The sequence below is a fragment of the Tachyglossus aculeatus genome, chromosome 7 (assembly GCF_015852505.1).
Source record: "Tachyglossus aculeatus isolate mTacAcu1 chromosome 7, mTacAcu1.pri, whole genome shotgun sequence".
NCBI lineage: Eukaryota > Metazoa > Chordata > Mammalia > Monotremata > Tachyglossidae > Tachyglossus > Tachyglossus aculeatus.
Window position 1 is genome coordinate 25844195 of NC_052072.1, and position 25539 is coordinate 25869733.

A 25539-nucleotide genomic window follows, 5' to 3' on the forward strand; every position below is an offset into this window, starting at 1 on the left:
GGCTCTGAGTTGGCCACTGGGCATCTCAATTCCTGGTGACCCCTGCCTGGGATCAGAAGTGTTGGATAAAACAATTTTCCCTTGATTCTTCCCTGAAGTAAGGGAAGGGATCCAGTGGGCCAGTTGCTCTATTGGGTAGTTGGAATCGGGATTTTTTTTTGAGCTGCTCTCCAGCTGAAGGTTGGTGTACCACGCTGGGAGAGTGGAGGGTGGTTATTCAGTCAATCAGTGGTATTTATTGAGCACTTACTTTCTGCAGAGCACTGTGCAAACACTTGGGAGATTATAATAATAATAATAATAATAATAATAATAATAATGGCACTTGTCAAGCGCTTACTATGTGTAGAACACAGGGTTTTTTTGTCTGTTTGTTTTTAAAGAATCCTTTGAGTGCTTACTAGAGAATCAGCGTGGCTCAGTGGAAAGAGCCCGGGCTTAGGAGTCAGAGGTCATGGGTTCTAATTCCGGCTCCGCCGCCTGTCAGCTGAGTGACTTGGGGCAAGTCACTTAACTTCTCTCTGCCTCAGTTACCTCATCTGTAAAATGGGGATTAAGACTGTGAGCCCCACGTGGACGACCTAATCACCTTGTATCCACCCCAGTACTTAGAACAGTGCTTTGCACATAGTAAGCACTTAACAAATGCCATCATTATTATTATTATATACCAGGAACTGGTCTAAATGTTGGGATAGTTATAAGAAAATCAAGTTGTACACAGTCCACGTCCCGCAAGGGGCTCACAGTCTTAATCCCCATTTTATAGATGAGGTAACTGAGGCACAGAGAAGTTAGGTGACTTTTCCCACGTCTCACAGCAGACAGATGGTGGAGCCAGGAATAGAACCCAAGTCCTCTGGCTCTCAGGCTTATGCTCTATGCACTAGACCACGCTGCTTCTCTCGGAGTCGGTAGCTATGTTTCCTGCCCACGACAAGCTTACAGTCTAGAGGAAAATGAAAATGAGGGATGTATTAACAACCGTGAAGTCAGATTAACAAAACAAAAGAAAAAGCTTTTGCTTTTGAGGCAGAAGTAGCTTCAGGGTTTTGAGAAGCAGCATGGCCTAATGGAAAGAGCATGGGCCTGGGAATCAGAACGACCTGGGTTCTAATCCTGGCTCCGCCACTTGTCTGCTGTGTGACCTTGGACAAGTCACTTCACTCCTCAGCACCTCAGTTACCTCATCTGTAAAATGGGGATGAAAACTGGGAGCTCCAGGTGGGACACGGACTGCGTGGAACCTGATTAGCTTATATCAACCCCAGCGCTCAGTATATTAATTAATTCATTCATTCAGTCATATTTATTGAGTGCTTACTGTGTGCAGAACACTGTATTAAGCAGGGAAGCAGCGTGGCTCAGTGGAAAGAGCCCGGGCTTTGGAGTCAGAGGTCATGGGTTCGAATCCCAGCTCCGCCACTTGTCAGCTGTGTGACTTTGGGCAAGTCACTTCACTTCTCTGGGCCTCAATTCCCTCATCTGGAAAATGGGGATTAAGTCTGTGAGCCCCACGTGGGACAACTTGATTACCTTGTATCTACCCCAGCGCTTAGAACAGTGCTTTGCACATAGTAAGCGCTTAATAAATGCCGTCATTATTATTATTTATTATTATTATTGGGAAGTACAAGTTGGCAACATATAGAGATGGTCCCTACCCAACAGCGGGGTCACAGTCTAGTATAGTGCCTGGGACATAGTAAGCGCTTAACAAATACCATAAAAAAAGGCTCAATCTCTTGTCGTGATTCTCCTTCCAGCAAGTGGAAGAGGTTGATGGCTAAGAAATAATGACGGGAGTCAGCTCTGACCCTGCAGAACTCTTCGTTTTCGACCACCCAGGCCTGGCCAGTTTGAGCCAAACCCATGAACGTGGGGACCGTCTGTGGCTCAGTTTTTTACTCTGCCTTTGTGGGACGGGAAGTCTCGCTGTACTTGTGTGTGGCTCAACAATGAGGTTGCTGAAGACACACAGACTTTTATTCATATACCACAGTTGTCGTGTGACCCAGGCCCTTTCCCTCTAAGGCTCACGGAAGTCCAGGGTCATCTTTTAGACTGTGAGCCCACTGTTGGGTAGGGACTATCTCTATATGTTGCCAACTTGTACTTCCCAAGCGCTTAGTACAGTGCTCTGCATACAGTAAGCGTTCAATAAATATGATTGATTGATCCTCATCAAAGCCTTCCCTGCACCTGCAGGCAGTTATTAAATCACCCCTTTGCTGTCTCTAGCATGGATTCCTTTCATCTTTTCTCCCGGGACCTCTTTGAATCTTGTGATGGGCAATAATTTGTATATGTTCAGGAACTACCAGAGGAAGTTAGGGAATCTGGAGGACTTTGACGGTGACCGAAGTTGACCTGCCTTTGCCATGTGAGGGACAGTCCTGTTCGGAGGCAGGAGGAGGGACACAAGGGCCTAGTTGAGCGTGTTGGGAGTGGCCACCTAAGCAGGACCTGGCAGATCCCCCCCGGGGAGGGGGTTTTTAAGTAGCATGCCCAATAATTGTAGACTGTGAGCCCACTGTTGGGTAGGGACTGTCTCTATATGTTGCCAATTTGTACTTCCCAAGCGCTTAGTACAGTGCTCTGCACACAGTAAGCGCTCAATAAATACGATTGATGATGATGATGAATAATTGCCAGAAGCAGTATGGCCTAGTGGATAAAGCACAGGCCTGGGATTCAGAAGTACCTGGGTTCTAATCCCGGCTCGGGCACTTGTTTGCTCTGTGACCATCGGCAAGCTATTTAATAATAATGATAATGATGGCATTTGTTAAGCTCTTACTATGTGCAAAGCACTGTTCTAAGCGCAGGGGAGGATGCAAGGTGATCAGATTGTCCCACTTGGGGCTCAAAGTCTTCATCCCCATTTTCCAGATGAGGTAACTGAGGCCCAGAGAAGTGAAGTGACTTGCCCAAAGTCACACAGTTGACAATTGGCAGAGTCGGGATTTGAACCCATGACCTCTGACTCCCAAGCCCGTGCTCTTTCCAGTGAGCCACGCTGCTTCTCTAACTTAACTTCTCTGGCCTTCAGTTTCCTCATCTGTAAAATGGGGTTTAAGACTGTGAGCCCCATGTGGGATAGGGATGGTGCTGACAGTCTAGAGGTGTGGTATTGTGGGTGGAAATGTTGGGGTCAGGGTCCGTGTCTACCTAAGTACTTAGTACAGTTCCTGGCACATACCAGTTTATTATTATTATTATTATTATTATTATTATATTATTATATATTATTGTCATATATTATATATTATTATTATATTATATTATAATATAATATATAATTATATATATAACAGCATAACAGTATAATTATATATTATTATTATTTTATCTATATTATTATTATATTATTATTATATATCGTATATGTTATGTCATATTATATGATTATATTATTATATTATATTATATTATAATTATTTATTATTATTATTATTATTATTATTTGAGAAGCAGCATGGTGTAGTGGATAGAGCATGGGTCTGGATTATTATTATTATTATTATTATTATTCTTTGAGAAGCAGCATGGTGTAGTGGATAGAGCGTGGGTCTGGATTATTATTATTATTATTATTATTATTTATTATTATTATTTGAGAAGCAGCATGGTGTAGTGGATAGAGCACGGGTCTGGAGTCAGAAGGTCATGGGTCTTAATCCCGGCTCTGCCACTTGTCTGCTGTGTGACCTTGGGCAAGTCACTTCACCTCTCTGTGCCTCAGTTCCATCAGCTGTAAAATGGGGACTGAGACTGTGAGCCCCACATGGGACAGGGACTGTGTCCAACCCCATTTGCTTGTAACTATCCCAGCGCTTAGTACAGTGCCTGGCACACAGTAAGTGCTTAGCAAATACCACAGTTATTATTAATTTTATTATTACTATCATTATTTTTAGGACAGGCTTGCATTCTGGAGAGGTGGACTTTTCCTCTGGGTACGCGTCTCTCCCTCCCGTTTTAGGCCGTGAGCAACTTGAGGGAGAAAGGATTGTATCCACCAATTTTCAGTGTAATTCCCCAATCAGGCCATGGTCCATTGCAAATCACTGTGATGATCACGCTGAGCATTCCAATTCTTTTTCCACCGTGAGGGCCCGAGAGAGTCCACTTTATCATCCCCAGGAAGTGTCCAGGAATGGAGGATCAGGCATATGGAAAGCTAAGTCAGGGTTTGGTTTGGGGGCATAGTTTTCCGCAAAGTCCCACGAGGTTCCAGTGTGGTAAAGGGAATAGCCTGCAGTTTCGATTGAGAGAAACCTCAAAGTGGGAAGCTCTGCTTTGGCTAGGGAAGGGAGAGGAGAGTGACGGGAAAGGGCTCGTTGCCCATTGCTCAGGTAAGCGTTCAAGACAAAAGTAAATGGCAAAGACAAACTGCTCCATAAGCATCTTTAAGGTCGGGTTAACTTTTTGGCCGGGCCATAGTAGCTTCAGCGTTTGGTCACTTGGCTTTGTTCTCTTTACGTTGATTAATTCTTTTCCCGTCTCCTCCCACACCCCCCTCCCTGCCACCGTCTCCTAGAGACGGCCCTGGCTTCCTCTTTTGTTTACAGCGGTTGTCGTGAGTCATCCTTTCATGGGCGAGCACTGGAAGTCGCATAACCCATTCCAGTTCGATCCATACGATGGCCTGGGTTCCGACCATCAGCTCCTAGCCTGGCTTCCCCACCGGAGACCGGCGACGGTCTAGGCGGCAGGATGGTAGTAACACATCAGGACAAACTGAAGCATTGGGAAGAGGGGGAGAGTACCTCACTGGACTTGCAAGCTTTTGGGTTCAGTCATAGAGCAGATTGGCCCGGGGAAGGAAACCCCCTTCCCACTTCAATTTGGTCAGGCGATGGGTTGACTCACGTGGGACCGTGCCTGTGGGGTGATGGGTGGCAGGGAGTGGGCAGACTCCTTCATTCACCTCTGGAAAATTTTTCAAGTCCATTTTTGGGTACTCATGTAGGGGAAAGTTCAGGTTGGCTGAAGATCATCTGTCAGTTTGGAAAACAGCCTCGCCGTTTGGCTCCCATCCCTCTCGGACACATGGAAACTTCCACCGGCGAGCTGGCTAGAATACTGGGAATCTGGCTTTCTTGCTTTCTTCACACCTTGCGTTTTTACTTCTCTTACCAGAGGTGTCCGCTTTTGATTTTGAGCGCGGGGAACAAAGGGAACAGGGAATTTAGAAGGGGGCGATGAGGATTTGGGAAGGGGCAAGCTTCAAAAAGTTAGTAGGTCCAAAAGCTGCCATTTTGGGTCTTATCAGTCCCAACTGGACAATCTCAGTGGCCAGAGACTTGGGATGAGAGAGGCCAGGAGTCCAGCTCAAATGGCTGTGGGGGCCATTACCTCCAGGCATTGGGCACCTCTTCTCCTTGCCCCCAACTCACCTCTTGACAGAAATGCTCTGGTTTGTATGCAATTGGGCCATTGGCTTGTCCCATACAACTTTCCCTCTACTCTTTTCCCCACCTGAGCAACTACAGACACCTGATTGTGTGTCTCACGAGAGGCGACCGCTAAGGTGAAGTGATGAGGCAAAATGTCCATCGGCCAATGTGGTGGAGGAAGGGCGGGAGACGGAAGGAAGCGGGTGAACTTGGCTTTCCGATCCAAAGCCTTCTAGTGCAACAGGCGGCCTGGATGGAGCAGTGAATTTCAATTGGGAAGAATCGCCTGGGGAGGAGAGTAGGCGGATGGGTACAGTTTGGTCTGGGGAATTCCGAACACCAAAATGTGAAAGCATATTTCAGCTGCCACTCTGCGGGCAAGCTCAATGTACATGGGCAGCAGGAACAAACACTCCATCGTGTACTCAGGACTGTGAAAATCTGGTTGATAGCTCCTGATGGGAGTGGCGGGGGCGGTTTGTTAGGTGGGTACATTTTACTAGGGTTGGGAGAGCTGCAGAGTTGTGTTAAATAGTAATAATTGTGGTGTTTAAGTGCTTCATTCATTCCATCGTATTTACTGAGTGCTTACTGTGTGCAGAGCACTGTACTAAGCACTTGGAAAGTACAGTTCGGCAACAGAGACCATCCCTACCCAACAACGGGCTCACAGTCTAGAAGGGGGAGACAGACAACAAAACAATAACATCAAAATAGATAAATAGAATTATATATACACATCATTAATAAAATGAATAGAATAATAAATATGCTGTGGGGCGGAGAAGGGGGTAGAGCAGAGGGAGGGAGTAGGAGCGATGGGGAGGGGAGGAGGAGCAGAGGAAAAGGGGGGTGCTCAGTCTCGGAAGGCCTCCTGGAAGAGGTGAGCTCTCAGTAGGGCTTTGAAGGGAGAAGCGCTTATTATGTGCCAGGCACTCTTTTGAGCACTGGGGTAGATGCAAGCAAATCAGGTGGGACACAGTCCCCGTCCCACATGGGGCTCATGGTCTTAATCCCCATTTTACAGATGAGGTAACAGAGGCACAGAGAAGTGAAATGTCTTGCCTAAGGTCACACAGCAGACAAGTGATGGAGCCAGGATTAGAACCAAGGTCGTCCTGACTCTCAGGCCTGGGTTCTATCCACTACGCCATACTGCTTCTCTCAATGGAGACAAAAATGAGAGAATGAAACAAATGGGCATTTTCCAGCCTCTTTTCTTTATTAATAATGATAATAATAATGAAAATGCTAGTTGTTAAGCAGTTACTACGTGTCAAGCACTGTTATAAGTGCTTGGATAGATACAAATTTGTTAGAGTGGACACAGTCCTCGTCCCACATGGGGCTCACAGTCTAAGTAGGAGGGAGACCGGCTACTGAAATCCATTTTACAAGCAAAGAAACTGAGACACAGAGAAGTAGTCTTTAGTCGAGAACGGCAATTCAGTCCATCAGGGATCAGAGAAACTCAGGTGTTTAAAAAGTGTCCATGGTCACTATTTGCTAGCCAAATGAAGTATTGAATGGCCATGAAAAGTTAGCCCTAAAGAGAAATAAACATCATTGGTGGGAAACCACTTTATTTGAAGCCTAAACATCTGAAAATGGTTTGGAACACAAAGATCTTGGCCAGAAAAGCGCTGTTCATTTGAGACATTGCAAAATTTGGAAGTGTGGAAATTTATTTGGAGTTCAAAAGCTGGCACTGTATGTATGTGTTTTGGATCAATTCTCTTGCCCAGTGCAAGCTCCTAAATTAATCTAGCCAGGGCCACGGAGGAGAGCCTGCTGGATTTAGAGCCATTGGTGGAGAATTTCAGACACTCCTTTTGGCTACCTGCAAAGAGGATGCGAATGGGTGTGGTGTTTAGAGCGCACGCAGCCTGGAGGGAAAAGAGGCTCCAAACCACTCGGCTCTACTTGAAGGGGAGGATTGGTGCCATGGCTTCGTAGTGTCAAGATTTTCCTAGAAAATCTGGGGACTTAAAGGACGTTTCAGAGCTCAAGCAACTACCTCGTGAATCATTCGGGCCTTTGTGACAGAGAAGGAGGAGGAGGAGAAGGCAGAGATTGGTGGGAGAAACTGCAGATGATTGGGGTGACGATGATGATGATGGTATTTGTTAAGCGCTTACTATGTGCCAAGCACTGTTCTAAGCCCTGGGGGAGATACAGGGTAATCAGGTTGCCCCACGTGGGGCTCACAGTCTTAATCCTCGTTTTACACATGAGGTAACTGGGGCATAGAGAAGTTAAGTGACTAGCCCAAAGTCACACAGCTGATAAGCGACAGAGCCGGGTTTAGAACCCACGACCTCCGACTCCCAAGCCCGGGCTCTTTCCACTAAGCCACACTGCTTCTCTAAGCTACAAGCTAAACCCTCAACCCCACAGCACTTGTGTACATATAGTTAATTTATAAATGTATGATTATTAATAATTACAATTTTAAATTATGTATTTACATTAGCGCCTGTCTCCCTTTCTAGACTGTAAGATCTTTTTTTTTAAAAAAAAAACTACTTCTATTTGTTAGGTGTTTACTGTGTGCTAGGCACTGAACTAAGTGCTAGGGTAGATAGAAGGTAATGAGGTTGGCCACAGTCCCTATCCCACATGGGGCTTACAGTCTTAATCCTCATTTTACAGATGTGGTAACTGAGGCACAAAGAAGTGAAGCCACTTGTCCAAGATCACACAGCAGACAAGTGGCAGAGCCGGGAGTAGAAATCAGGCCTTTCTGACTCCCAAGCCTGAGCTCAGTCCGCCTGACCATGCTGCTTCTTGTGGGGAGGGAACATGTCCACCAATTCTGTTGTATTATACTCTCTCAAGTGCTTAGTACAATGCCCTGCAGGTACAAGCGTAAAATAAATACCACTGAGGGAACTACTAAGGAAGCCTTGCAGTTCAATTCACCAGAGCCACGAGCCTGCCACCTTTTCAATCCCACCAGTGATGGCTGCAAACCCCAGGAACCCCCTCTCCCACTCCTCCTCCTCTCTGCCCCCGCACCCCCTTTCCTTCTGGCCCTTTGTGGAAGTGTGAGAAGCAGCCAGGCCTAGTCGATAGAGCGTAGGCCTGGGTCTCAGAAGGACCTGGGTTCTAGTCCCGGCTCTGCCACTCACCTGCTGTGTGACCTTGGGCAAGTCACTTCACTTCCCTGGGCCTCAGTTACCTCATCTGCAGAATGGGGATTAAGACTGTGAGCGCCATGTATGGGCTGGGTCTAACCAGATTAGGTTGTATGTACCCCGCCACACGGTACAATGCCTGGCTTATAGTAAGTGCTTAGCAGATACCGTTTAAAAAAACAAATGTGGGGGTGAGCTCAAATAAGGCCCCGAGCAACTAGGGGAAATGGGAACCAAATGATCTCCTCTTAAAATGGGCCCAGCCTCAGTCAGTCAAGCGTGGGTCTTGGCCATCTCCCATCTTTTGGGTCTCCCCCTTTTAGACTGTGAGCCCACTGTTGGGTAGGGAATGTCTCTATATGTTGCCAACTTGTACTTCCCAAGCGCTTAGTACAGTGCTCTGCACACAGTAAGCGCTCAATAAATACGATTGATGATGATGATGATGATGTCTACCCGGCGGGGGGCTCCCCTAGAACCCATCCCTGGTTGAGGGCAGAAGCTGGAGAGATTCACAGAAAAGACCTAAAGCCCGGGGTCTTGTTGCTAATGATAATAATAGTTAATAATCGTGGTATTTGTTAAGCGCTTACTGAGTGTCAGGCACTGTTCCAAGTGCTGGGGTGGATCCAAACTGATCAGGTTGGACACCGTCCCTTTCCCACCCAGAGCTCACAGTCTTCATCCCCGTTTTACAGACGAGGTCGCTGAAACCCAGAGAAGTGAAGTGACTTTCCCAAGGCCCCTTAGCAGACGAGTGGCGGAGCCGGTATTAGAACCCAGGTCCTTCCGAGACCCATGCTCTATCCACTAGGCCATGGTGTTGTGCTCGCCCTAGCATTTGGTACCGTGCTTTGCACGCTAGCTAGCTAGCTTGGCTAGAGCTAGCTTGGCGGATGGGCAGAGGGAGGGCATTCCAGACCCAGGGGAAAGCACTATGTGCTCTGCACATAGTAAGCGCTCAATAAATACGATTGATGATGATGATGATGACAGTAAGCTTCCAATAAATACGATCGATCGATTGATTGACTGAGAAATTTAGCACGACTGGGTTTCGTCTTGGGCCCGGGGAGGGTCGCAGTCCCGTGGCTCTGACCCGTCTCCGGCCCCTCTCCGCAGGAAGTGGACATCGTGGTGGCCCCGTGTCGGGGCTTCCAGCCGGCCGCAGACACGCTGGGCGAGTTTGTGAGCGGCGGCGGCGTCCTGCCCGTGGTGGCCTACGCTCTCAGCGCCGACGCGCTGTCGGACGGGGACGAGCGGGAACTGCGGGAGATCCGGGAACGTTTCTCCGGGCCCGTGTTCTTCTTCAGAGTGCCCAGACCGGGCCCCGAGCGGATCCCCACCCCCAGGAGGACGGCGCCCGACAGGTCCCCCCTCCATCGCCAGCTCGTGGATCTGGACTACCTGAGCGGCGGGGGCGGCCCGGCCGCCAAGGCCCAGAGCGTGCTGGTCGAGCAGAGCGAGAAGCTGCGGCTCCTGAGCCCCTTCTGCCAGCAGGTACTTCAGGCCCACCTGGTGGAAGCGGCCACGGGCCTGAACTCCGTGCACTGCCGCTGCTTGGACATCTTCATCAACCAGGCCTTCGACATGCAGCGGGACCTGCAGATCACCCCCAAGCGCCTCGAGTACACGCGCAAGAAGGAGAACGAGCTCTACGAGTCCCTCATGGGGATCGCCAACCGCAAGCAGGAGGAGATGAAAGACATGATCGTGGAGACGCTCAACGCCATGAAGGAGGAGCTGCTCGAAGATGCCGCCGACATGGAGTTCAAAGGTAGGCCGGCCGGGGACCTCCGTAGCTCTCATTTATTTCGGTTTTTATTTCTATTAATAATAATAATGGCATTTATTAATCGCTTACTACATGCAAAGCACTGTTCTAAGCGCTGGGGGGGTTACAAGGTGATCAGGGTGTCCCATGGGGGGATCACAGTCTTAATCCCTATTTTACAGATGAGGTAACTGAGGCACAGAGAAGTTAAGTGACTTGCCCAAAGTCACACAGCTGACAATTGGCGGGGCTGGGATTTGAACCCATGACCTCTGACTCCAAAGCCCAGGCTCTTTCCACTGAGCCACGCTGCTTCTCCTATCGATATCTGTCTCCCCCTCTAATAATAATAATAATCAGGATATTGGTTAAGCCCTCACTGTGTGCCAGGCGCTGGGATGGAGACAAGCAAATTGGGTTGGACACAGTCCCTGTCCCACGTGGGGCTCACAGTCATAATCCCCAGTTTACAGATGAGGAAACTGAGGAATAGAGAAGTGAAGTGACTTGCTTAAGGTCACGCAGCAGACTAGTGGCGGATCCAGGATTAGAACCCATGACCTTCTGACTGCCGGGCGCTTGCTCTTTCCTCAAAGCCAGGCTGCTTCTCTAAACTCTAGACTGTGAGCTCGTTATGGGCAGGGGATGTGGCTGTTTATTGTTATGCTGTACTCTCCCAAGTGTTTAGGAAGCAGCATAGTTTAGTGGATAGAGCATTGGCCTGGGAGTTAGAAGGTGGTGGGTTCTAATCCCAGCTTTGCCACGTGTCTGCTGTATGACCTTGGGCAAGTCACTTTACTTCTCTGGGCCTTAGTTAGCCCATCTGTCACATGGGGCTTGAGACTGTGAGACCCATGTGGGGCAGGGACTACATCCAACCCAATTTGCTTGTATCCAGCCCAGTGCTTAGAACATTGCCTGACTCATAGTAAGTGCTTAATAAATAATAATCGTAGTAATAATAAGGATGGTATTTGTTAAGCGCTTGCTATGTTCTAAACGCTGGGGGAGATACCGGGTAATCAGGTTGATCTAGGTGGGGTTCACAGTCTTAATCCGCATTTTACAGATGAGGGAACTGAGACACAGAGAAGTTAAGTGACTTGCCCAAAGTCACACAGCTGATAAGGGGCAGAGCCGGGATTAGAACCTGTGACCTCTGACTCCCAAGCCTGGGCTCTTTCCACTGTATTTGTAACAAATACCATTATTATTCTTAGTACAGTGCCCTGCGTACAGAAAACGCTCAGTAAATGCGATGGACTGACTGACTCTGCCTCTTTGTCATCATCAATCGTATTTATTGAGCGCTTACTATGTGCAGAGCACTGTACTAAGCGCTTGGGAAGTACAAATTGGCAACACATAGAGACAGTCCCTACCCAACAGTGGGCTCACAGTCTAAAAGTGTGGGCTCACAGTCCTGGATGGCCTGAGATGGATACCCCAGCTCTTGGAACAATGCTTAAGTGTTTAACAAATAATAATGATAATAGTTATAATAATGATAATGCACCGGCCAGGGGCAGAGGCTGGGATACCCTGACCCCTTGTCCGGCATAATCGATTTATCCGTGATCCTCTCCGTTGTCCGGGACGCGACCGGTCATCGCGCACTGGGGCTCTGACGGAGGGGCCGGCTCCGTTTCCCCCGCTGCAGACATCATCATCCCCGAGAACGGCGAGCCCGTGGGGACCAAAGAGATCAAGTGCTGTATCCGGCAGATCCAGGAGCTCATCATCTCGCGGCTCAACCAGGCTGTGGCCAACAAGCTGATCAGTTCCGTGGATTACCTGCGTGAGAGCTTCGTGGGCACCCTGGAGCGATGCCTGCGGAGCCTGGAGAAGTCTCAGGACGTGTCTGTCCACATCGCCAGTAATTATCTCAAGCAGGTACTGCGAGGGCGATTGGAAAAAAAAAAAAAAAGAAGCCATTATCCATGGTCTTGGAGGGTGGGATAATCGGAATTTCCCCTCACATTCTTTCGGTTTTTTCTTTTTTCTGGTATTTGTTAAGCATTTACTCTGTGCCAGGCACTGTACTAGGCACTGTGGTAGCTACACAGGTTGTACACAGTCCATGTCCCACATGGGGCTCACAGTCTTAATCCACATTTGCATTCATTCAGTCAGTCAGTCGTATTTATGAGCACTTACTGTGTGCAGAGCACTGTACTAAGTTCATTCATTCGATCGTATTTATTGAGCGCTTACTGTGTGCAGAGCACCGTACTGAGCGCTTGGGAAGTACAAGTCGGCAACATATAGAGACGGTCCCTACCCAACAGCGGGCTCACAGTTGAGAAGTGCTTGGAAAATAACAATATAACAATAAACAGTGACATTCCCTGCCCACAGATGAGGCAACTGAGGCACAGGGAAGTTAAGGGACTTGCCCTGGGTCACCCAGCAGAAAAGTGGCAGAACCAGGCTGAGGTTCTCTGACTCCCAGACTTCCACTGGGCCATGCTGCCTCCACCTTCTTGGAGTTAGCTAGTGGTTTTCACCTCGCTTCCCATCCCTTCTGTGCCCCAAAGCCGATTTTTTGGAAGTGCCGATAAGCTTAGAGCTCGTCCCTCGTCCCCAGTCTTCCGTACCCCGGCAGGGATAGGTATCGGGAGAAGGGAAGCTGTCACGAGGAGGGGAACCAGTGGTGTTGAAGCCTTCCCTCCAAACCAGGGGCCGAATTGTTTGCCCTGAGAGAGGAGAAGAGGGAGAATGGACAGGGAGTAATGAGGTCAGAAGTGTATGCAGAAGCTGCTGGGAAATGTAGCCTCAAAATGGCACCAGAAAACTGGTACGGCTTCTAGACAGTGAGCCCGTTGTTGGGTAGGGATCGTCTCTATATGTTGCCGACTTGTACTTCCCAAGCGCTTAGTACAGTGCCCTGCACACAGTAAGCACTCAATAAATATGATTGAATGAATGAATGAAAACCTTGCAAACATTTGCCATCCGGACCTGTGCCTAAAATGCAGTCGTAATGAGCCTCAAATGAGAAACGGTGTGGCCTAGTGGAAAGAGCCCGGCCCTGAGAGTCAGAGGACCTGGGTTCTAATCCTCGCTCTGCCAATTGCTTGCTGGGTGACGTTGGGCCAAGTCACTTGACCTCTCTGTGCCTCATTCATTCATTCAATCATATTTATTGAGCACTTACTGTGTGCAGAGTACTGTACTGTACTAAGTGCCTCAGTTGTTCTGTTCTCCCTCCTACTTAGACTGTGAGCCCCATGTGGGACAGGGACTGTGTCCAACCTGATTCACCAGCCCTAGTGCTTAGAACAGTGCTTGACACAGAGCGAGTGTTTAGCCAACATTATTATTAGTATTATTTGCAATTGGTGGTCCCTGAAGCAGATGCTGCCCATGGCAATTCCTCAGACTGTGCTTTCTTCCAGATCTTAAATGCTGCCTATCACGTCGAAGTCACTTTTCACTCAGGGTCGACGGTGACCAGGATGCTGTGGGAGCAGATCAAACAGGTAAGGGGAACTCCCCCAGACTAGGGGTCCCTTCCTCTAGTCTGTAAGCCCGTTGTGACAGGGAATGTGTCTGTTTATCATCGTGTTGTACTCTCTCAAGCGCTTAGTACAGTACTCTGCACAAAGTAAGTGATCAACAAATACAGTTGACTGACCTGACTGTCTTCCACCAAGTCACTCAGAGAGGCTCCCATCACCCTCATCTGAGGACAGGCCTTCAAGGCCCCTCACCCCCTTCCTAGCCCTTGCCCATGTAGTAATAGTAGTCATACTAATACTGAATTGTATTTTCCAAGTGCTTAGTACAGTGCTGTGCACACGGTAAGCGCTCAATAAATACGATTGAATGAATACAAGAGAAGCAGTGTGGCCTAGTGATAGAGGTTCCCTGTGCCTGGGAGTCAGGAGGACCTGGGTTCCACTTCCAGCCCCACCACTTGTCTGCTGTGTGACCTTGGGCAAGCCACTTCACTTCTCTGTATCTTGGTTACCTCATATGCAAAATGGAGATTAAGACTGTGAGCCCCACGTGGGACCAGGGACTGCGTCCAACCTGATTAATCAATCAATCAATCAATCAGTCAATCGTATTTATCGAGCGCTTACTGTGTGCAGAGCACTGTACTAAGCGCTTGGGAAGTACAAGTTGGCAACATATAGAGACAGTCCCTACCCAACAGTGGGCTCACAGTCTAAAAAGGTCTGATTAGTCTGATTAGCTGGTACCTACCCCAGTAATAATAATGATGGCATTTGTTAAGCTCTTACTTTGTGCCAAGCACTGTTCTAAGCACTGGGGGGGCGGATACGAGGTAATCAGGTTGTCCCACATGGGGCTCACAGTCTTAATCCCCATTTTACAGATGAGGGAACTGAGGCCCAGAGAATCAATCAATCAATCAATCGTATTTATTGAGCGCTTACTGTGTGCAGAGCACTGTACTAAGCGCTTGGGAAGTACAAGTTGGCAACATATAGAGACGGTCCCTACGCAATAGTAGGCTCACAGTCTAGAAGGGGGCGACAGACAACAAAACAAAATGTATTAACAAAATAAAATAAATGGAATAGATATGTACAAGTAAAATAAATACATAAATAGAGTAATAGAGAAGTTAAGTGACTTGCCCATAATCACAGAGCAGACAAGTGGCGGAGCTGGGATTAGAACCCATGACCTCTGGCTCCTAAACCTGTGCTCTTTTCACTGAGCCACACTGCTTCCCCGTACTTAATCCAGTGCCTGGCACATAGGAAGTACTTAACAAATACCATTTAAAAACAATAATACGAGTAGTAGTAGTATAAGATCTTAACTTTGTGTCTTTTAGACGGTGAGCCCACTGCTGGGTAGGGACTGTCTCTATATGTTGCCAGCTTGTACTTCCCAAGCGCTTAGCACAGTGCTGTGCACACAGTAAGCGCTCAATAAATACGATTGATTGATTGATTGATTGATTGATTGATAGAACACCGTACTGAGCACCGGGAAAGAGACTTCAGGTGGGAATTAGGCCCGAGACAGAACCTTCTGCCTCTCCGCTTCTCCCCTCCACCCGAGTGGATGTTTTCTTTGGAGCGGGCCTGGTGGTGTGTCAGCAGAAGCTCCGGGTGTGGCATCGGCGTTGGAATGCGGTCTCGTTCTGGGAGCCTCCTGCCAGCTCCAGAGAAAGTGAGAGAGCCGCAGGGAGGGAGTTGGGAATGGTTGGTCCCTAGGTTGGGTCGAATCCGAAGCAGGGTACGTGGCAAAGCCCCGGGGGCCCGAAGGCCCTCGGGCAAAGTTCAGCTTGCCCCCGTGCGGTCCACATCCAGCCAACGTTGCGTACGTAGCCCCTCCAGCTTAAGCCTTCCTCTCCGAGCCCCTGCCGCTTGTCTGTGAAACAGCCTCCTTTTTTCCATCAGCAATACTATAATAATAATTACAGTACTTATTAAGCACTTACTATGTGCCGGGCACTGTTCTAAGCACTGGGGTAAATACAGATTAATCAGGTCCCTGTCCCACGTGGGGCTCACACTCTTATCCCCATTTTACAGATGAGGTAACATGATTGATTGACTGTAAACCCGGCCTTTGAAGTCAGAGGTCATGAATTCAAATGCCAGCTCCGCCAGTTGCCAGCTGTGTGACTTTGGGCAAGTCACTTAACTTCTCGGGGCCTCAGTTACCTTCTAGACTGTGAGCCCGCTGTTGGGTGGGGACCGAGACTCTATATGTTGCCAACTTGTAGTTCCCAAGCGCTTAGTACAGTGCTCTGCACGCGGTAAGCGCTCAATAAATACGATTGAATGAATGAATGGGGATTCATTGAAAGAGAACAAGGGTGATAAAGAATGAGGAAGGGGAGAGAGCAAGGGAAAAAAGGATGAAGAAGAGGAGAGAGAGAGAGAAATTCAGTGTGAGCCCACCGTGGGACAACATGATCACCTTGTATCCCCCCAGTGCTTAGAACAGTGCTTTGCACATAGTAAGCGCTTAACAAATACCATCATAATTAAACTCGTTGTGGGCAGGGAAGATGTCTACGGACTCTGCTGTATCGTACTCTCCCAAGCACTTAGTACAGTACTCTGCACATAGTAAGCACCCAAGAAATACTACTGATTGATTCACTGGGTCGGGGGTGGTGAGACTGAAGAAACTAAGGGAGTCTGCAAGAAGGGGCGGTAACAATAATAATAATAACTGTGGCATCTTTTAGACTGTGAGCCCACTATTGGGTAGGGACTGTCTCTATATGTTGCCAACTTGTACTTCCCAAGCGCTTAGTACAGTGCTCTGCACACAGTAAGCGCTCAGTAAATATGATTGATTGATTGATTGATTAAGTGCTTACTATGTGCCAGTTGCCGTGGTGGGTACCAGCAAATCAGGTTGGTCACAGTCTCTATCCCATATGGGGCTCACAGCCTCAATCCCCATTTTAAAGACGAGGTAACAGGCACAGAGAAGTGAAGTGACTTGCCCGAGGTCACGCAGAGCTGGGATTAGAACCCAGCTTCTTCTGACGCCCAGTCCCGTGTTCTAACACTGAGCCACGCTCCCTCAAGGCCCTCTCCCCCAGGAAGCTTTCCCTGATGGTGCTCACATCCTCTCCAATAATAGTAATAATAATAATAATAATAATGGCATTTGTTAAGCACTTACTATGTTCAAAGCACTGTTCTAAGCGCTGGGGGATACAAGATGATTAGGTTGTCCCACGTGGGGCTCACAGTCTTTATCCCCACTTTACAGATGAGGGAACTGAGGCCCAGAGAAGTGAAGTGACTCACCCAAAGTCACACAGCTTCCAATCTACCTGCAGGCTCTGGGCCCAAGTCCTCACCCTCACGTCATTCCGGTCATTCCTGGATTTGTGCTCGTGTTGACCAGTGGAGTCAGCTGCCCTTGTGTGTGTCACTGCCTCCCCCGATTAGAGGAGTAAGGCTCCCTTCGGACTGGATAATAATAATAATAATGGCATTTATTAAGCACTTACTACGTGCAAAGCACTGTTCTAAGCACTGGGGAGGATACAAGGTGATCAGGTTGTCCCACGGGGGGCTCACAGTCTTAATCCCCATTTTACAGATGAGGTCACTGTTAGTATGGTTTTGTTCTCTGTCTCCCCCTTTTAGACTGTGAGCCCACTGTTGGGTAGGGACTGTCTCTATATGTTGCCAATTTGTACTTCCCAAGTGCTTAGTACAGTGCTCTGCACATAGTGAGCGCTCAATAAATACGATTGATGATGATGAAGTGACTTGCCCAGAGTCACCCAGCTGACAATTGGCGGAGCTGGGATTTGAACCCACGACCTCTGGCTCCAAAGCCCGTGTTCTTTCCACTGAGCCACGCTGCTTCTCCACTCCTGGGTTGGTCTTGGAGCACCACACTGAAATTAGGAACCTTTTGAGCCCCTTCTTTCCTCTCCCCCTCGTCCCCCTCTCCATCCCCCCGTCTTGCCTCCTTCCCTTCCCCACAGCACCTGTATATATGTATATATGGTTGTACATATTTATTACTCTATTTATTTATTTATTTATTTATTTTACCTGTACATTTCTATCCTACTTATTTTATTTTGTTGGTATGTTTGGTTCTGTTCTCTGTCTCCCCCTTTTAGACTGAGCCCACTGTTGGGTAGGGACTGTCTCTATGTGATGCCAATTTGTACTTCCCAAGCGCTTAGTACAGTGCTCTGCACATAGTAAGCGCTCAATAAATACGATTGATTGATTGATTGATTGATTTTGATAGCCATGTAATTGCCCCACCACTTATATCCCTATGCCTTTTGTAAGGGCTTACTGGGCGCGGACAGTATCCCGAGGGCAGAGTAGAGTGCTGAGAAGTCGGTTTCAAAATACCTGCTGCATGACTGGACCGCCACTTTCTAAACCCCGACTCTCATCATCAATCGTATTTATTGAGCGCTTACTATGTGCAGAGCACTGTACTCTCCCGGGGAGGGGCAGGCAGTTTGGACACCCGGACCCCGCCCGGCCTTCCGGGCCGCCCCACGGGATAGAGGAGGGGCTTCGGAGGGGCCCAGGGACCACGAGCGTGGCACAGTGGATAGAGTTAGAAGATGGTGGAAAGAGCCCAGGCTTTGGAGTCAGAGGTCAGGGGTTCAAATCCTGGCTCTGCCAATTGTCAGCTGTGTGACTTCGGGCAAGTCACTTAACTTCTCTGTGCCTCAGTTACCTCATCTGTAAAATGGGGATTAAGACTGTGAGCTCCGACTCCGACACGTGTCTTCTGTATGACCTTAGGTAAATCACGTCACTTCTCTGGGCCTCAGTTACCTCATCTGTCAAACGGGGATTGAGACTGTGAGCCCCATGTGCCCCCCTTTTCCTCTGCTCCTCCTCCCCTCCCCATCACCCCGACTCCCTCCCTCTGCTCTACCCCCCTCGCAGTCCCATGGCACTTGTGTATATATGTACATATTTATTATTCTAACAGAGAAGCAGCGTGGCTCAGTGGAAAGAGCACGGGCTTTGGAATCAGAGGTCATGGGTTCGAATTCTGCCTCTGCCACGTGTCTGCTGTGTGACCTTGGGCAAGTCACTGAACTTCTCGGAGCCTCAGTTACCTCATCTGTAAAATGGGGATGATGACTGTGAGCCCCACGCGGGACAACCCGATCATCTTGTATCCCCTCCAGCACTTAGAACAGTGCTTTGCACATAGTAAGCGCTTAACAAATGCCATCATCATCATCATCTATAATTCTGTTTATTTGTATTGATGTTATTAATGCCTGTCTACTTGTTTTGTTGTCTGTCTCCTCGCTTCTGGACTGTGAGCCCATTGTTAAGTAGGGATTGTCTCTATTTGTTGCCGAATTGAACTTCCCAAGTGCTTAGTACAGTGCTCTGCACACAGTAAGTGCTCAGTAAATACGATTGAGTGAATGAATAGGGACTGTGTCCAACCTGATTTGCTTCTACCCACCCCAGTGCTTAGTACAGTGCCTAGTACACAGTAAGTGTTGGAGAAGCAGCATGGCTCAGTGGAAAGAGCCCGGGCTTTGGAGTCAGAGGTCAGAGGTTCAAATCCTGGCTCTGCCAATTGTCAGCTGTGTGACTTTGGGCAAGTCACTTAACTTCTCTGTGCCTCAGTTACCTCATCTGTAAAATGGGGATTAAGACTCTGAGCCCCCCATTGGACAACCTGATCACCTTGTAACCTCCCCAGTGCTTAGAACGGTGCTTTGCACATAGTAAGCGCTTAGTAAATGCCATTATTATTATTATTATTATTAAATACCACATTTATGATTATTATTATTACCCCTTCTTGCAGACTCCCTGAGTTTCTCCAGTCTCACCACCCCCGACCCAATCAATCATCAATCGGTAGTATTTATTGAGTGCTTACTGGTTATTGCTATACTGTACTCTCCCAAGTGCTTAGTACCGTGCTCTGCTCACAGAAAGCGCTTAATAAATAAGCACTATGCTAAGTGCTTGAGAGAGTTCAGTATCGCAGTGTCGGTAGACACATTCCCCGCCCACAATGAGCTTACAGTCAATCAATCTATTGTATTTATTGAGTGCTTACTAAGTGCAGAGCACGGTAATAAGCGCTTGGGAGAGTCCAGTACAACAGAATTAGCGGATTCGTTCCCTGGCTTTAGCGAGCTTACCGTCTAGAGAGGGAGACAGATATTAATATCATCAATCATCATCAATCGTATTTATTGAGCGCTTACTATGTGCAGAGCACTGTACTAAGTGCTTGGGAAATACAAATTGGCAATGAAAAACCGAGTCATTTATAATATATAATTTAAGGATATGTACAGAAATGCTGTGGGATTGGGGGTGGGGAGAATATCAAGTGTCCAAAGGTCACAGATTGAAGTGCATAGACACAGAAGACACAGAGGGAGAGCGAGCTGGGGTAAAGAAGGTGTAATCGGGGAAGGCCTCTTGGAGGAGATGTGACTTTAGTCATGCGGTGTAGACGGGGAGGCAGACAGTAATATGAACAAACTGTGGATATAATAAGTGAATTACAGATTGTACCCCTCTTCTTCTGCCCTCCCCCGCCGCCAAACCAGATCATCCAGCGGATCACTTGGGTGAGCCCTCCGACCATCACCCCGGAATGGAAGCGGAAGGTGGCCCAGGACGCCATCGAGAGCCTCAGCGCCTCCAAGCTGGCCAAGAGCATCTGCAGCCAGTTCCGAACCCGGCTCAACAGCTCGCACGAGGCATTTGCCTCCTCTCTGCGGCAGGTGAGGAGGCGGGAAGGCGATCTCGGCTCGGGACGGGGCCGGGTGGCCACTGGGCTAGGGCCAGCAGGGGCTCTTGGCCCTCCCTATTCTTCCCTTCTCAATCAATCAATCAATCAATCGTATTTATTGAGCGCTTACTATGTGCAGAGCACTGTACTAAGCGCTTGGGAAGTACAAATTGGCAACACATAGAGACAGTCCCTACCCAACAGTGGGCTCACAGTCTAAAAGGGGGAGACAGAGAACAGAACCAAACATACCAACAAAATAAAATAGGATAGAAATGTACAAGTAAAATAAATAAATAAATAAATAAATAGAGTAATAAATATGTACAACCATATATACATATATACAGGTGCTATGGGGAAGGGAAGGAGGTAAGATGGGGGGATGGAGAGGGGGATGAGGGGGAGAGGAAGGAAGGGGCTCAGTCTGGGAAGGCCTCCTGGAGGAGGTGAGCTCTCAGCAGGGCCTTGAAGGGAGGAAGAGAGCTAGCTTGGCGGAGGGGCAGAGGGAGGGCATTCCAGGCCCGGGGGATGATGTGGGCCGGGGGTCGACGGCGGGACAGGCGAGAACGAGGTACAGTGAGGAGATTAGCGGTGGAGGAGCGGAGGTTGCGGGCTGGGCTGGAGAAGGAGAGAAGGGAGGTGAGGTAGGAGGGGGCGAGGTGATGGACAGCCTTGAAGCCCAGGGTGAGGAGTTTCTGCCTGATGCGCAGATTGATTGGTAGCCACTGGAGATTTTTGAGGATTCTCGTCCTCCTTGCTTCCCACTGTTGTCATCACTGTCTTCCTCCGAGGGTTTTCTTTCCCATCTCTAGCCATTCAGAGCCTCCCGCTCCATCAATCGTATTTATTAAGCGCTTTCTGTGAGCAGAGCACTGTACTAAGCACTTGGGAGAGTACAGTGTAACAATAACCAGACCCATTCCCTGCCCACGGTGAGGTTATTGTCTAGAGGACCTTGTGAGATCATCATCATCAGTCGTATTTATTGAGCGCTTACTATGTGCAGAGCACTGTACTAAGCGCTTGGGAAGTACAAGTTGGCAACATATAGAGACAGTCCCTACCCAACAGTGGGCTCACAGTCTAAAAGGTGAGGTGGGGGCTGGGCCCAGTCTCCCATTTCAGAAGGGAAAACCGAGGCTGAGAGAGGGTTGGGGTCTTGCCCAAAGGAACAAGCACACATGGGGACACACCCAGGGAGAGGAACCAGGAGTCCTGGTTTCTAAGCCCAAGCTGCCTCGTCCTGTGATAGCCCGGCTCTACCGCCGATTGACTTTCATTCATTGTCGTATTTATTGAGCGCTTACTGTGTGCAGAGCAGTGTACTAAGCACTTGGGAAGTACAGGTTGGCAACATATAGAGATGGTCCCTACCCAACAACGGGCTCACAGTCTAGAAGGGGGAGACAGACAACAAAACAAAACATGTGGACAGGTGTCATCAGAACAAATAGAATTAAAGCTAATTCTAATACTAAGCGTTTGGGAAGTACAGGTTGGCAACATATAGAGATGGTCCCTACCCAACAATGGGCTCACAGTCTAGAAGGGGGAGACAGACAACAAAACAAAACATGTGGACAGGTGTCATCAGAACAAATAGAATTAAAGCTAAATGTACATCATTAACAAAATAAATAGAATAGTAAATATGTACAAGTAAAATAGAGTAATAAATCTGTACATATATACAGGTGCTGTGGGGAGGGGAAGGAGGTAGGGCTGGGGGGATGGGGAAGAGGAGAGGAAAAAAGGGGCTCAGTCAGACTTATTGGTGGGATGTAAGCAGGATGGGTCTTTTGTGCCCTATAACCGTTGTGTTTATCCAGTTGGAAGCCGGTCACTCGGGCAGGCTGGAGAAGACGGAAGATCTGTGGCTCAAGGTGCGCAAAGATCACGCCCCCCGCCTGGCTCGTCTCTCCCTGGAGAGCCGCTCCCTGCAGGATGTCTTGCTTCATCGTAAGTCACCCCTGGGTGGCTGTGGGGAGGGCAGTTGGTCTCAGCTGAGTGGGAATCCCTGGAGCGCGGGATGATCCAAGACTCAAGAATAATAATTACGTTTTTTCTTAAGTGCTTACTATGTGCCAGGCACTGTACTAAGCGCTGGGTGGATACAAGCAAATCAGGTTGGACACAGTCCCTGGCCCATGTGGGCTCACAGCCTCACTCCCCATTTGACAGATGAGGTAACTGAGGCCCAGAGCAGTGAAGTGACTTGCCCAAGGTCACCCAGCAGACAAGCGGTGGAGCCAGGATTAGAACCCATGACCTTAGAGAAGCAGCGTGGCTCAGTGGAAAGTGCCTGGGCTTTGGAGTCAGAGGTCATGGGTTCAAACCCCAGCTCTGCCAATTGTCAGCTGTGTGACTTTGGGCAAGTCACTTAACTTCTCTGTGCCTCAGTTACCTCATCTGTAAAATGGGGATTAAGACTGTGAGCCCCCAGTGGGGCAACCTGATCACCTTGTAACCTCCCCAGCGCTTAGAACAGTGCTTTTGCACATACTAAGCACTTAATAAATGCTATCATTATTATCATTATTATGATGATGATGATGATGATGATGACTCCCAAGCCCCTGCTGTATCCACTAGGCCGTCTGTTGCCCAGTAACTCCCTTCTGACGCTCTCAGAGCCCCTGCTTTGACCCAGCTACCTTCCTGACCAAAGAAAGTGGTGTATCAAGCACTTTTCTAAGTGTTGGGATAGATACACATTTATCAGGTTGGACACAGCTCCTGTCCCCCATGGGGCTCACAGTCTGAGTAGGAGGGAGTAGGATTTTATCCCCATTTTACAATTGAGGAAACTGAGCTACAGAGAAGTTGATAGACTCACCCAAGATCACACAGCAAGGAATTGGCAGAGCCGGGATTAGAACTCAGGTCCCCTGATTCACAGGTCCGGGCTCTTTCCACTAGACCACCCTGTTTCCTTGGACTTAAATTCACACTGGCAGTGTTTCTTGGAGTGAAGCCAGACCTCGCATGCTTGCAGGGGCGGGATCCCAGGGAGCCCTGCCCCTCTCCCATCCCTTTTCTCCATCCCTGGCAGGAAAACCCAAGCTGGGCCGGGAGCTGGGCCGAGGGCAGTATGGTGTGGTCTACCTGTGTGACAGCTGGGGCGGCCATTTCCCCTGCGCCCTCAAATCAGTCGTCCCCCCAGACGAGAAGCACTGGAACGACCTGGCGCTGGAGTTTCACTATATGAGGTACGTCTGCTTCCACGCCGTCGAGAGAAGACCCTTCCCTCAGTCAACACGGTCACTTGTCTCCCCCGTGGGCCGGCCCTCGCTGGAGGGAATGTAGCGACATCCAGCCCTGAGAAGGATCATGCCATTAGTCACCAGAAGGATCCCTAAGTGATTGTAAGTCTCTTGAGGACAGGACCTGGGTCTTTCTGGTACACTCTCTCAAGTATTCGGCGCTCAGAAGGGGCCCGGTGATTACCACTGATTAATCAAGAAGGCTTTTGTGCAGAAGTGAGGTTTGAGCAGAGCTCTGAAGGAAGGGAGGGCTGAGATGTGGTGAAGAGGAGTCGGGGAGAGCATTCTGGATTGTAGAAAAGTGGGGGCAGTGGTTCAGTGATCCCTATTTCATCAGCCTCCTGGCTGTTCTCCCCGCCTATAGTCGCACCCTTCTCCCGTCTGTATTTTATCCTACTGCCCAGGTCATTTTTCTAAAATGCTGTTTTGTGCACATCTCCCACTCCTCCAAAACTGCCAGTTAGTGCCCATCCCTCTCTCCGTCAAGCAGAAACCCTTGGCTGTCAGGCGGCTCTCCCCCGCCACCAACTTCTCAGTACTTTTCTCCAGCTGCACCCCACCTCAAGCCGACCAACTCTCTGTGCCTCGTTCTCAACTCCAACCGCCTGCTCACACCCTCCCTTCTGCCCAGACCTTCCCCCTTTTTCTGGTCGACCACTTCTTTCCTCATCTTCAAAGCCCTCCTGAAATCATATCTCCTCCAGGAGGCCCTCCCAATTAGTCTCTCATCTCCCCATCGTATACACTTCCCCAATACCACCCCCGACACTGGCCATTTCAACACTTCTACTTGAATACCCCCGCTTTCCCCGTTGACTCCCTAGCACTTATATCTTTATACTCCATTGCTCCCCCCTACCTGTAATTTATTTTAGTGCCTGTCTTCCCACAGTCTCATCTCTGCCAGTGGTGTTTCCCCTGGGGTATGGAGAGTGGTGAACAAATAGGCAGGGAGGGATGGAACACGTTCCAAAGGGTCTACTTAGGTTTTTCACCTGGAGGATCCATTCGCGGCTAAAGTGTCTACAAGTCAGGTCTGATTCCGTGCCATATTGCCATAATCCAGCAGTCCCCCATCTAGACCGTAAACTCGTTATGGACAGGAAATGTGCATGATTCATTCATTCATTCATTCAATCATATTTATTGAGCACTTACTGTGTGCAGAGCACGGTACTAAGCACTTGGGAAGTACAAGTTGGCAACATATAGAGACGGTCCCTACCCAACAGCGGGCTCACAGTCTAGAAGGGGGAGACAGACAACAAAACAAAACATGTTAACAAAATGAAATAAATAGAATAGTAAATATGTACAAGTAAAATAGAGTAATTATATGTTTGTACATATTTTACAGGTGCTGTGGGGAGGGGAAGGAGGTAGGGAAGGGGAGGAGGGGGAGAGAAAGGGGGCTCAGTCTGGGAAGGCCTACTGGAGGAGGTGAGCTCTCAGTAGGGCTTTGAAGGGAGGAAGAGAGCGAGCTTGGCGGATGTGCGGAGGGAGGGCGTTCCAGGCCAGGGGGAGGATGTGGGCCGGGGTTCAACGGTGGGACAGGCGAGAATGAGGCACAGTGAGGAGGTTAGTGGCAGAGGAGCGGAGGATGCGGGCTGGGCTGTAGAAGAAAAGAAGGAAGGTGAGGTAGGAGGGGGTGAAGTGATGGAGAGCCTTGAAGCCGAGAGTGAGGAGTTTCTGCCTGATGCGTAGGTTGATTGGTAGCCACTGGAGATTTTTGAGGAGGG

At 48.8% G+C, this 25539-nt stretch overlaps 1 protein-coding gene across 1 annotated transcript in view; it reads left to right on the top strand.

The window, feature by feature from the left end:
* Positions 1–25539, top strand: part of DSTYK (dual serine/threonine and tyrosine protein kinase) — a 99169-nt gene that overhangs the window by 54694 nt on the left and 18936 nt on the right. Inside the window, exons 3-8 of the mRNA XM_038748767.1 lie at positions 9662–10316; positions 11974–12206; positions 13712–13795; positions 20350–20526; positions 22367–22496; positions 23590–23746. Of these exons, the coding sequence (XP_038604695.1) occupies positions 9662–10316; positions 11974–12206; positions 13712–13795; positions 20350–20526; positions 22367–22496; positions 23590–23746 (1436 nt within the window). The remainder of the gene's footprint in view (positions 1–9661; positions 10317–11973; positions 12207–13711; positions 13796–20349; positions 20527–22366; positions 22497–23589; positions 23747–25539) is intronic.